Source organism: Macrobrachium nipponense, chromosome 1 (assembly GCF_015104395.2).
Source record: "Macrobrachium nipponense isolate FS-2020 chromosome 1, ASM1510439v2, whole genome shotgun sequence".
Taxonomy (NCBI): domain Eukaryota; kingdom Metazoa; phylum Arthropoda; class Malacostraca; order Decapoda; family Palaemonidae; genus Macrobrachium; species Macrobrachium nipponense.
Window position 1 is genome coordinate 162,084,748 of NC_087200.1, and position 14,269 is coordinate 162,099,016.

Below are 14,269 nucleotides of genomic sequence, written 5' to 3' on the forward strand. Positions count from 1 at the left end.
GGTACGATTCCACTGGCTATCCCATATCCTTCTTATTTCTATTTCAGATCTTGATACTTATCCATTTTTTCCCTCTCTTTCTCTTCAACTCTGGTGTCCCATGGTATTGCGACATCAATGAGTGATACTTTCTTCTTTGACTTTGTCAATCAACGTCACGTCTGGTCTGTTTGCACGTATCACCCTATCCGTTCTGATACCATAGTCCCCAGAGGATCTTTGCCTGATCGTTTTCTATCACTCCTTCAGGTTGGTGCTCGTACCACTTATTACTGCAAGTAGCTGATGTTTCTGCAGGCTCCAGTGGGAGGGCTTTTGCCACTGAATCATGCCTCTTTTTGTACTGGTTCTGTGCAAGTGCCGGGCATTCGCTTGCTATGTGGTTTATGGTTTCATTTTTCGTATTGCACTTCCTACATATGGGAGAGATGTTATTTCCGTCTATCATACTTTGAACATATCTGGTTCTTAGGGCCTGATCTTGTGCCGCTGTATCATTCCTTCAGTTTCCTTCTTTAGCTCTCCCCTCTGTAGCCATTGCCAATTTCATCGCTGGTAGTTCTTTAGTCTGTCTATGTATTGTCCGTGCATTGGTTTGTTGTGCCAGTCCTCTGTTCTTTCTGTCTTTCTCCTGTCTCTGTATATTTCTGGGTCTTCGTCTACTTTATTAGCCTTCTTCCCATGCACTCTTTAGCCACTCGTCTTCACTGGTTTTCAGATATTGGCCCAGTGCTCTGTTTTCGATGTTGACACAGTCCTCTATACTTAGTAGCCTCTCCCTCCTTCCTTTCGTGATGTATAGTCTGTCCGTATTTGCTCTGGGTGTAGTGCTTGTGATTGTCATTTGTTTCCTGGTTTTCTGATCTATACTGTGGAGTTCTGCCTTCGTCCATTCACTATTCCTGCGCTGTATCTGATTACTGGCACTGCCCATGTGTTTATGGCTTTTATCATATTTCCGGCGTTGAGTTTTGACTTGAGTCTCTGCATATTCTTTCCCTGATCGTTGTCCTTCATCTCTTGGTGTTTTATATCTCCTCCTTCCATTATTCCCAGGTATTTGTATCCTGTCTCATCTATGTGTTTGATGTTGCTCCCATCTGGTAGCTTTATCCTTCAGTTCTCGTTACTTTGCCTTTTTGTATGTTGACTAAGGCGCATTTTTCTATTCCAAACTCCATCCTGATGTCCCCAGATACAATCCTTACAGTCTGGATTAGGGTATCTATTTCCTTGATGCTCTTACCATACAGCTTGATGTCGTCCATGAACATCAGATGGTTGATTCTGTTGCCTCTTTTCTTGAGTTGGTACCCGGCATCCATCTTCTGTAGTACTTTTGTCATGGGAATCATGACTACGAAGAGTAGTGGGGGACAGTGAGTCGCCCTGGAAGATCCCTCTCCTGATATTAACCTCTGCTAGTCTTATTCCAGAGCTTGTAAGTATTGTATTCCAGTTGCGCATTGTATTTTTGAGGAAGCTGATGGTATTTTCCTCTGCCCCATATATTTTCAGGCATCTATTAGCCATGTGTGTGTATCATGTCGAAGGCTTTCTTATAGTCTATCCATGCCATGCTTAGTTTGGTTTCCTTCTCCTTACTGTTTTTCATTACCATTTTGTCTATCAGGAGCTGGTCTTTTGTGCCCCTACACTTCCTTCTGCAGCCTTTCTGTTGGTGGGGGATGGTGTTTGTCTCCTCTAGGTAGTTGTATAGCCTTTCACTGATTATACCTGTTAGTAACTTCCACATTATTGGTAGGCAGGTGATAGGCCTGTAGTTACTGGCTATATTTCCCTTACTCTTGTCTTTTTTGTACTAAGGATGTTCTTCCTGTGGTCATCCATTTGGGTGCTTGGTGATTTGAGATACAATGCTGGAGTTGTTCTGCTATTCGTGGGTGTAGGGCCTTGAAGTTTTTGAGCCAGTATCCATGGACGTTCATCGGGACCTGGGGCTTTCCAGTTTGGCATTTTCTTTAGTTGGTGTCTGACTGTGTCTGTCGTGATGTCTGTGAATCTTTTTGTTTTATTCTCCCTGTTTTCTTCTTCCTTGACTTCCTGGAGCCATGTTGCATGTGTTGTGTGATACCGGATTGCTCCATATGTTTTCCCAGAGTCTCTTACATTATTATTATTATTATTATTATTATTATTATTATTATTATTATTATTATTTTCTTTTTTTGGTCTATCAGAGTCATCCTATTCAAATGGGTGTGTGTTTGTTTTTAATAGTGAGGTTCCAGTTTGCATCCGGTCTCCTTGGGAGTCAATCACTTTTCTGTATGTGCTAATTCTAGGAGCACACTCTTCTGCATAAGTCCTGGAGCATATGATTATGGGTACAATTTCCACTGGCATATCCCATATCCTTCTTATTTCTATTTTCAGGTCTAGATACTTCAATCTTTTCTCTCTGTTTCTCATCTACTCTGAAGTCCCATGGTATTGTGACATCAATGAGTGATACTTTCTTCTTGATTTTGTCCATCAACATCACGTCTGGTCTACTGGCACGTATCACCCTATCTATTCTGATACCATAATCCAAGAGGATCTTTGCCTGATCGTTTTCTATCACTTCCTCAGATTGGTACTTGTACCTCTTATTACTGCAAGGTAGCTAGTGTTTCTTGCACAAGGTCCAGTGGAGGGCTTTTGCTACTGAATCATGCCTCATTTTGTACTGGTTTTGTGCAAGTGCCAGACATTCACTTGCTATGGTTTATGGTCTTGTTTTTCACATTACACTTCCTGCATATGGGTGAGATGTTATTTCCATCTATCAATATTAGGGCCTGATCCTGTGCCGCTGTTAGCATTCCTTCTGTTTCATTCTTGAGTTCTCCCCTCTGTAGCCATTACCATGTTTCATCGCTGGCCAGTTTTTTAGTCTGTCTCATGTACTGTCCGTGCATTGGTTTGTTTTGCCATTCCTCCATTCTGTTTGTTATTCTCTTGTCTCTGTATATTTCTGGGTCTTTGTCTACTTTTATCAATCCTTCTTCCCATGCATTCCTGAGCCACTCGTTTTCACCATTTTCAGATATTGCCCCAGTGCTCTGCTCTCCATGTTGATACCGACCTGTACTCTTAGTAGTCCTCTCCCGCCTTCCTTTCGTGTTTTGCATAGTCTGTCCGAGTTTGCTCTTGGGTGTAGTACTTTGTGCATTGTTATGTGTTCCCTAGTCAATGCTGTGGAGTTCAGCCTTTGTTCACTCCACTACTGTGCTGTATCTGATTACTGGTACTGCCCATGTTTTTATGGTTTCCATCATATTTCTAGCATTGAGTTTTGACTTGAGTATTGCATTAAGTCTCTGCATATACAATGGACCCCAGTTTTTCCATTCTTGGGATTCACAGACTCACTCATTTGCGGATTTTTCTTTGGAACATATCTAAAAAATTATTCGAGGGAGGATTCGCTCATTTGCGGGTTTCTCTGTGGAACGTTATCTATGAAATTATTCGCGGGTCCCACTATTCGTGGATGCAAATTTTCATACAGCAATATTCTGTATTCTAATGTTATTTGCTGTACAGTGGTCCCCCATATTCACGGGGGATGCGTACCAGAACCAACCCCCCCCCCCCACAAATAGTTAGAACCCCTATAAAAATGCTTAAAAACTCTTATTTGTTAGTTAAAACTCAAGAAAAACCCACTAAAAATTTTTATACCTAGTTTTTTAATAGTTCTACAACAAAAGTGCATTTTATGAGGAAAATGACAAAAAACAGGAATGTGTGGATATTTCTCATAGAAAAATATTGTTATAGGCGAATTTTCCACAATTAATGGGGGGAAATGTTTCAGAGAGAAATCTGTGAATGTGTGAGTCCACAAATCTGGAGAACACGAAAACAGGGGTCCATTGTATATGTGACATAGATATTGTAATAATAATATAGCACTAACTGGTGATGAATGTTGATTATAGATGATGATGAGTATATAGGTGTGCAGCCTCATGGATAACCATGAAGGTAGACAGCACAGTAAAGTAAAGGAGTTACATATCCTATGAGGGTGCCTCTTCACCTTCAGGAGGCGCTTCGTCAGGGATTTCAGGAGGCACCACCTTCTTGAGGTAATTGTACATCTGCACAGACAAGGTATGATAGGGCTTCACTATTTCATTAACAGTATTCATGAAAGTTGTGACCCTTTTCTTTACTTTTATCCCATGCCTTCACCGTTGTCTCTACCTTCCTAACATCCCTGATCAAATTGTAGAGAACACAAAATTTTTCAAAGGCCTGGTCCGTTGATGGGATAATACTACTAAAGAAGGAGGCGAGTTCTTGTCCAAGAATGGCCTCCCCAAGTATTTTGCTCTGCTCATACTCGTTCTCAATGCAGGCAACTGCACTTTCAGTCACACGGTAATAAGCTGCTACTTCTCCATGACTTTTGCCCTCTCATAACTTGACAATCATGCTTATTTTCTCCTCATTTGTCATTAACAGTACGTGCCTCTGACACTTAGGCTTTTTGCCAGAAGCCTTAGGAGAAGCAGAACGTTTAGAGGACATTTTAACAAATAATTCTTATTCTGCAGTAGTGTATACGTACTGTACCGTACACGCCAAAAACGCACAAATGAGAGAACATTGAACTGCACGTATTGGGTCAAGTGGGTACAGTATGCGCATTAACAATTTGCTCAGACTGTACATTTTATGAAATTTTTTGTTTTAAGATGATTTCTACATATGATAATATGTACATACAGTGTTTTAGGATGATGAAACTTTAAGTATGCAGAGCATATCTAAAATACGTAAGACAACAGGAATAGCAGGGTACATATTTTTTCGTCTGTGGTATGCAGTATTTTCATGCATACACACTAAGTATATTTTTGTGACTAAATACATGTTTTATGATGAAAAAGATTTATTAATTTTCAAATACTACAGTTCTGTAAAGTTAAATGTAAACAGCACAATCTCAATAACAACTGCTTTTAAGTAAAAGATGCTTCACCCAAGCTAACTTTCCACAGACAGTAAACAACTCTTATGATGCCATGGCATCTTCTTAAAGCAGTATCGATATGAAATGATACTCAACGCGCTATTGACTGTCGTCTGCAGAGAAGCCAATCCAGAAGCAGCATTCCTTTTCTTTGTCGCTCATTGGCTGTATACTTGGCATCGATTGGTTGAAACCCGAGTCCCACCTTGCAGAGATGGAATTGTGGGTATTGCACACCTCTCCTTCACTAGCCTCTCTGGGTAGAAAGTTACTGATATACAAGAACGTAAGTGCGAAGCTGTTTTATGTATCAGCAAATATCCATGTGAAACATACCGAAAATGGCCCCTCAAAAGCACCCTGCTCCTTCTGCGGTTTCTGGTCAAGAGCCTAAAAGAAAGATATCTGTCATGAAGCTCGATGAGAAGATGAAAATTCTTGATATGTTGAAGAAGGGCAAAAGTTTCGCTGCCACTCGCCGCCATTTCAATATGAACGAAAGCAGGGTGAGATAAAAAAGTGAAATCAGAAAAAGTGTAAGCATGACATAGTTTGGTACAACAAAATCCGTGTCAACAGTGAGAGATAAAACAATAGTGAAAATGAAATCTACACTTGCGTACTGGATCAAAGACTGTCAGAAGAAGAATGTGCCCCTTGACTCCAACATCATATGCGAGAAAGCGCGACAGCTCTTCTAGCAGCTATCAACTGCTACGAGAGGTGGCAATGTTGAGGAAGAGGAAGGCGGTGATGCAGAGGCACAGGAAGGCAATGAGAAGGGGAATTGGAATTCTTGGGTTTTGATGAACCAGCTCCTGAAGAGGAAGAAGAGCCACAACCGGGACCGTCATCCGGTGATATAACCAGGAAATAAGAACAAGCTTCTTAGTCAAGCAAGGCAGGAAACAGAATGAAGTGCTTTGCTAAGTTGATCCTAGTATTGCCATTGGGGGATGGCACTGTATACCTAGTACCTACTCACTGAGCAATCGAAGGGCTACCCGCGAAATTTGAATTAGGCTGCCGTCCGCAGAAACTAATAGCTATATAATTACTGGGTAAGTCTCATATACAAAATTGGCAGTCATAAGCAGTTTTAGAGGGGATGTCAAGCATTCATGGATTTAGCTATTTGTGGGTGGTTGTGGTCCATATCCCCAGTGAATAGCCATAACCTGAATAGCATTGCTCACTTTGTGATGTTAGATGTTGAAACTCAAAAAGAAAAGAAAATAAACTGTACCTTTTTAGGTGGAGTGTGTACAACTATTAGCTGACGAGGAAAGAGAGTCCTTTGGCCATTCTGCAGTGCTCGATGAACTTTATTCAACACTGTGCGTGAGCTGCAGTCTTTTTTCTTATGATGCACACCACTAAGACATAAAAAAGGACAGTAGTTAGTATCAAAATCATCATCACTTAAACACTAAGTCATTAAAATCAATTGGCTTTATTTCATATCCAAGTTAGTTTTTGACTTTATAAATTAGATAGAAATGAAATTCAATAAATTACCAGAAGTCATAACAGCAAAGTTTTATGGCAGAGGAAATTAATATACAATAAAGTTTATAAATATTTAACTTTACTAAAAGATTTTTGCAACATTATTGTACATACAACTGTTAGTAAAGATAAAAATGATTATGACTTATTTACATACTTGACACAGAAGCAATTTATTAGGTTTCATAATCACCATTGAATGGTAAAATGCCTAAGAAAATTTCAGTCTAACAGAATAATACAGCACATAGGGGGAGACCATGAGTTAAGACATATATTGTCGTATTACATGATGTAAACATTAGTGACAACCTGTAATTAAAATCAAAATTATTAAAATCAAAATTATTCTTTTTTATTACAAATCTGCTGCTTATATAAGCCCTCATTTGCAGATGGCTAATTTCCAGATACTTCATTCCTTTTCAAACTAAATGAGAGGTGTAGAGTAGCACTTCCATATAAGAAGTGGGTTTGTATGGATTAAAAAAAAGACAGTATATTATATTACACTGAATCACAATTTAGTTGAGCAGACTGAGCTGTAAAACACCTCAGACTTTTAGGTGAAAATTGGCCTTAGAGATTCCAAAACTGTGTAAGTAACAAAGACCCTGGCTCTAAGAGAGAACAGGGCAACTGCAACCCACAGACAAACTTGCTGAAATGAAAAATATAACTTACTGCTCACCCAAATCCATTCTCCCTATTCATGGAAGAATTATTGACAATTCCTGTGATACTAGCAAACCCGTGGAGCAACCAAGAAAGGCAGGGGACATCACCCAATAATTATGTTAAACTTAACAGTAAATAACTTGACAGTCTATTTCTTGTGCCGCCTTATAATGAGAAAATAAGGTTCCAAATCCTAATCTCTACAAGAAATAGGGACTACCTGTTCTGCTGCTATTACTGGCCCTAAGAAGCATGAATCTACTCTCTAGTTATGGCCTCAAACTTCTGCAAATGTAATTTGGCACCTCTACGTAGTACCTGTTATTAAAACCATGTGAACAACTAAATCACATTTAAAAAGAACAATAATAGTCAGCTACTTTCCATCTGAAATATTCTCATTGCTGTCAGGATCTGACAAATTATGTACCACAGTAACAAAGTTCATAAACACTGGGAAACATGTTATAAGTCATTTAATAAAAAAAAAAAACAATTATACACACTCATACAATAACACTTTATACAAGCTATAAAATAGTAACAAATAAAAGATTCATGTTATAAATAAAACAAGAATATGAAAAGCTCCTAAGATAGTATGCAGTTATTTCAGATCTGTCAATATTTTATATTTTGTTAAGGAATCCATCATCTATAAACTTAAAATGCCCCTATTACTAATTAAAATTCATCCCCTCCAAGCACACTTGAGAGGCTATTTCCAAGACTGGGATACTCAAACAGCAAGTGTCATATGGTCAGTGAGACCAAACAATCATCACAGGATGGCTGAGGTTGCCTTAACTTCAGAAATCCATGGGTCAAACATATGTTCAATCCCAAGCTGAAATAGGACAGTTTTCCATCTCCAGTATTTGGTCTTTTACTGTAAATCCATGGAGAGCTCACTTGATGATTTCTTTCATTTTCCATTGATTACTAAATATACTCTACTCTTTCAATTTCATCTTTATCACTTGAAAAGGGGTCAGCCTTTGTATAGTATTTGGTAAAATGCTACCAAGTTGTCTGACTTTTCACTGCCTATTACATCTGAGTGGGATGGTATCCATCAAAAGTAATTGCTTATACAAACCATGATGACTAAACATATCTATGTATTCTAAAATTTCCAAGATAACTGGTTGTTTGGTAAAGTATAAAACTTTCCTTGATATTCTATTACCACTCAAAGTCACTTAAAAATTATAGTTTTCTTGCTCAGTTACATTAATCACAATTCTGCAGTAAAAATTAATTTACAGGCTCCATTAAGAGTCGCTGCACTCAATATTTGGGAAAATAGCTCCAACCCCAGAATCATTCTGAGAGCCATCAGTTACTAAAACAGCTTTCTCATAAATCAAGAGGAAACTTGCATTACTTCACCTGATATCTGGTTCCCTGCACCCAGACTTACAACATTTATTGGAATGGCAATACTATGCAGATATTAAAGTTTGTGATAGTAGTTAAGGATCCAGGAAACCCCTGAAACCTCATCCAGCTCTGACCTAGCATAGTCTGAAGTAAGCTCTAGCTTCACATCACTATCCTTGTTATAGTGACCCAGCATAGTCTGAAGTGAAGAGAAGCACCCTTTCTGTAGTAGAGGATAACATGCTCCTATGGCTCTCTGCATTCATGCGCTATGAATGACACTCAGAGTGTTCATTCTCTAAGGATAGGCAAAGTGTACACCTCTCATCCATTATATATTCTTGAAAATATCAGAGCCTTGCATAGTTGTGGCAGTTCCTTGCAGTTAACACCCAGGTTGTATGAAATAAGATCAGCCAAATGAGTAACCTATCAAAATACAACCCAATGCAAAGAATCATTTGTCCATTTACATAAAATCTGGATCTGGATAGACACCCCTTATCGGATAATAAATTAACACAGTTTTTGATGCTGAGAATCTAAAACAGGCATTTCTGGCCATTCACCCTTTTGTTAATACCACTATTATTGAGGTTGTGCATAATATGAAAATACCCAAAAATAGCAAGCACATTACAGAGGTACCTCGAGATACGAAAGGCTCAACTTACGAAAAACTTGAGATACGAAAGCCAATACGAAAAATTTAAAGGCTCTACATACGAAAAGTTTTCAAGATACAAAAGGTTTCAGAAAGTCCGAGATTCGCCCGGATAACAATTTTGAAACTCACGCTGCGCGCCGCCATCTTAGTACTAGTAGACTCGCCACCATCCTCCTGCTCTCCCATTGGTTCCTGATGCTAGTTGCGGCCATGAGATCCTTCTCTCCTATTGGCCAGCGTTCCTCCCATCATGCATCTACTATGTACACGTGGTGGCGTGCCTTGGCCACTCGGTACCAGCATTGTTATAGTACGCACGCGGTATTCGTTTTCGGGATCGTCAATGTGTATTTTAAAAAAAAATTTCTCATATCTTTTCACAGAAAATGGAAAAAGAAGAGCACCTCTTGAGTGACGACATATATGATATGATTGACCAAGATCTCTCTCGTGGGATAAGTGACCAAGATCTCTCACATGGGATAAGTGATCAAGGTCTCTCTCATGGGATAACTGGAAACTTTGCAAGGTTGGTAGAATCTCCACTCCCTGCTGAACAGAGGGTGTTGACCAATCATTTACAACATGCATACCAGTATAATCAAGGCACTTCAGTTTATGTTGAAGGTCAGTAGCCGAATATTCAGCACCCAAATCAGTTGCAGAGAGAGCATTTGGTTGAACAGGGTTTTGATGGACACCAGGGCCAACAGAGTCATGAGGTGCAAAAAAAGAACCAAGTGATAAAAAACAGAAAGTTGAAATTCTGTATAAAAAATTAAAAAAACCTACGTAAAGTAAAAAAAAAAAAAAAGTAAAAAAAAAAAGTTAAAAATCAAAAAAAGAAAGAAAAAAAAAAAAAAAAAAAAAACGGCAGAAATTAAAGCCGCTTTTCATAAAGTGCAATCATTTGTAGAAGACCCCCACCGAAAAGGCTCACACAGGAACATTGTGAAAAGTAGTCAGAAGCAATCTTCCTTGGATAGTTACATATGTATATTTTTTAAAGTGTACGTACGTACATACGTATCTGCCGTTTGTCCTCCTCCTCCTCTGCCGCCACTTTCGGAGATAGCCTCACTCGAAAGGTAAGCTTCCACATTTTACGTACAGTATATTTCTTGTTACCATGTACACTAATATACACTTTATTTACAGGTTATATTTTGCTTTTTTTTATTAATTTAGGTATTGAATGGTCCAAATTGTTGTAGTATTTCATTGTTTATAGGTCAATTTAGCTTTATTATGAAATTTACTGGGGTGTTTTTGGAGGGCTTGGAACGGATTAGCCATTTTACATGTAACATGTGGTCCAAGACACGAAAACCTCATGATACGATGGGCGTCTCGGAACGGATTACTTTCGTATCTCGAGGTACTACTGTATATCTTTGGGATTAACTTCTGCAATGCCACAAACAGCTGATACAAAATGGGTAAACCTTAATTTTCTACACTAAGGAACACCCCTTGTGGTATGTCATATTCAATAGTACAGCTCCTATTTGTAAGCTGAAAATTCTTAATTTTAATAGCATTAATAAAAAGGCTAGCTCTGCTCTTGCCAGCTCTGCTCTCAAATTATTCAAGGGTGACTTGCAAAATACTGCAAATTTACATGCTGTTATATGTCTCTGGATTGAAAAAGATACTGACATGTTGCTACTCAGATGCAACTCCTTTGCATATGGTCAATTTCATTTAGACTAGCACACCTGCGATGGAATGACTATTTCTGAATCTGCAATGGGCTGGAAAAAGAAAACATTTAACTCCAGATATCACAAGAGACAAACATTGACCATCTTCATGATTTACACAGTCTTACAACGGTGTAGACCAGTTGCTGGTCACGTGCAGGTTGTCTTATCCTGGTTTAGCAATGGGTGTGTCTTGCACTATTTTAGTTTTGTCTTTTTCATTCTCCTATCTTCCTTATCTTTGGAATGCTAATCACACAGACTCCTTTAGCTAATTTCCAAAACTCATTTCTGTAAGTCTTAAGTCTTCACTCTCCAAATTCTTGGCCAACTTTTTTTCTGGATACAAAAATGGCTAGTTCAGTCTAGAAATATTGTGCTACTGTAGAACTGACAGAAACCATTAGTATTAATTTTTAAAAGGAGCCGTCATGTTGCATACTATGTACAAGAGGTGCAGAAATAATTACAAAATGTTTGATCTTTGCCAGTGGAGCTACAAAAATTCAGCATCTCCAATCAAAGGTGGGAACCTGGGTTTTTTCAGTCCTAGTGTACAGGATGACTCCCAAGGACCTCGTTCCTTCAGTAATGTGTCAGTGAATCATCAAACACAATTTATTAATGCCACTGCTAAATTTATTGATGTTTATTTCAGAGCTGAAACATCCAGAAAAAATATTGTTAACAGCACCAGTAATCATTGCATCTTCAACCTGTATCATTTGTGCCACTGTTAACTTCCTGTGGCATTCAATAAGGTCAGCTCTCACCTCTGATAACAGAAGTCATAATTATGAAATGCACTCCAACAACCAATGTCATGAATACTCATACACAAGCACTCCCAATGAACTATCTCTCATCATATTATCTCCTTTATGTTTTTCTGAACATCTATAACTTATTCTCAATAAAGCAGTGAAGAACACTAAAGAAAGAAGACCACAGTGGTTTGGTTATGTTATGGGGAGAGAAGGTCATGTGTGTACAAAGGTTACAAGCATGGAGGTCGAGGGAAGGAGATGAAGGGGAATAGTAAATAACATGTGGGAGAAAAGTTTAAGATGCCAGGAGGCACTGCACAGAGGAAAGGGGCGAAGGGTGATAGGAAACAGTGACCCCATTCTATGTAGAAATGGATAAAGCTGAAGACAGAGAAAACTTGTTGTCAAGTGTACCCTTTTTATTCTTTTTAAAAGCTTAGATAATTTTTTTCCAGCCATTAGTGTATAACTTTTATTTATGATTCATCAAAATGTATTTTTCCATTGTGATCAAACAAACAGTGTATAAGGACTGAAGGATAGACTCATTACTACAAACATTACTAGATCTAGAAGTTAGGAGAAAGAGTTTGGTAAGGTAAAACACAGAGGCTGTGAATTCTTACTCTGTTTGAGAGATACAGCATCTTGGCTGATTTTTAAGCAGATAAATACAGTAGTAAAGTCCTTAAATCCTTATCTGAATTAGACTTTGTTTTTGGGACTGTGATATCAAATTCTATGATTGATATCCACTTCCACAGTGGTGGTATTTTCACCACAGACAAGTATTTAATCCGCTTTGACCAGATAACACAATCAGTACGAAAACCATACATCTCACTTGTTCAGTTAAAGAAGTGATTGTGTAATTTTGTTATTGCTGGATGTGGCCAACATTTGCCCATTCTAAGAAGTATCAAAGAAACTTGTCTTCCGGATCACAAACTGAATTCCTTTATTATAAGGCAGGCACAACATAATTTTGATTCTCTTTCTAATAAAAGTGTTATTTTTTATGAACTTGCCCCTGTTTAAAAGGTAAAGTATTTTTTAGCTTGTTTCCCCCTCCATGGGTGAAAGATGATGGATCAAGATAATATGCTGATTTATGACCCTCTGTAAGGTAGAGGAATTGTTGCAAACTTGTTAAGGTCTCCCCTGTTTGAGATTAAATACAGTTTAGTTTCGCCATCTCTGGGTAAGCATTAAAGGTTTACTTTGATCGGTTTAGTGGTTTTGGGGAAACTCTGTTCCCCTCACATGCAGACACTAAGTTCAGCTTTAAACTTGTTCAAAATGCAGTACAGGCAGTTCCTGGTTATTGGCTGGGGTTCCATTCTTGGCAGGGTGCTGATAAGGAAAAACCGCCATTAACCGAAACTTGGTGATTTATGGTGCTTTTGGTGCCAATACCTGGTTAATGGCGCTGAATAACCGGTTAATGCCACCTCCTATAGGAATGTTTTATGGGGACGATAAAACCAGGAATGTGGTGGGGACCCCATCTTCTATGTAGAAATGGAATAAAGCTGAAGACAGAGAAAAACTTGTTGGTCAAGTGGTACCCCATTTGTTTTTATTCTTTTTAAAAGCTTAGATAATTTTTTTCCAGCCATTAGTGTGTAACTTTTATTTATGATTCATCAAAATGTATTTTTCCATTGTGATCAAACAAACAGTGTATAAGGACTGAAGGATAGACTCATTACTACAAACATTACTAGATCTAGAAGTTAGGAGAAAGAGTTTGGTAAGGTAAAACACAGAGGCTGTGAATTCTTACTCTGTTTGAGAGATACAGCATCTTGGCTGATTTTTAAGCAGATAAATACAGTAGTAAAGTCCTTAAATCCTTATCTGAATAGACTTTGTTTTGGGACTGTGATATCAAATTCTATGATTGATATCACCTTCCACCAGTGGTGGTATTTTCACCACAGACAAGTATTTAATCCGCTTTGACCAGATAACACAATCAGTACGAAAACCATACATCTCACTTGTTCAGTTAAAGAAGTGATTGTGTAATTTTGTTATTGCTGGATGTGGCCAACATTTGCCCATTCTAAGAAAGTATCAAAGAAACTTGTCTTCGGATCACAAACTGAATTCCTGATTATAAGGCAGGCACAACATAATTTTGATTCTCTTTCTAATAAAAGTGTTATTTTTTATGAACTTGCCCCTGTTAAAAGGTAAAGTATTTTTTAGCTTGTTTCCCCTCCATGGTGTGAAAGATGATGGATCAAGATATATGCTGATTTATGACCCTCTGTAAGGTAGAGGAATTGTTGCAAACTTGTTAAGGTCTCCCCTGTTTGAGATTAAATACAGTTTAGTTTCGCCATCTCTGGGTAAGCATTAAAGGTTTACTTTGATCGGTTTAGGTTTTGAACTCTGTTCCCCTCACATGCAGACACTAAGTTCAGCTTTAAACTTGTTCAAAATGCAGTACAGGCAGTTCCTGGTTATTGGCTGGGGTTCCATTCTTGGCAGGGTGCTGATAAGGAAAAACCGCCATTAACCGAAACTTGGTGATTTATGGTGCTTTTGGTGCCAATACCTGGTT

The 14,269-nt window shown here is 38.3% G+C and overlaps 1 protein-coding gene across 1 annotated transcript in view; it reads right to left on the reverse strand.

The window, feature by feature from the left end:
• LOC135218983 (alpha-1,6-mannosyl-glycoprotein 2-beta-N-acetylglucosaminyltransferase-like) overlaps nt 1-14,269 on the reverse strand; it is a 213,038-nt gene that overhangs the window by 16,106 nt on the left and 182,663 nt on the right. The window contains exon 7 of the mRNA XM_064255421.1: nt 6,237-6,419. Within this exon, the coding sequence (XP_064111491.1) occupies nt 6,237-6,419 (183 nt within the window). The remainder of the gene's footprint in view (nt 1-6,236; nt 6,420-14,269) is intronic.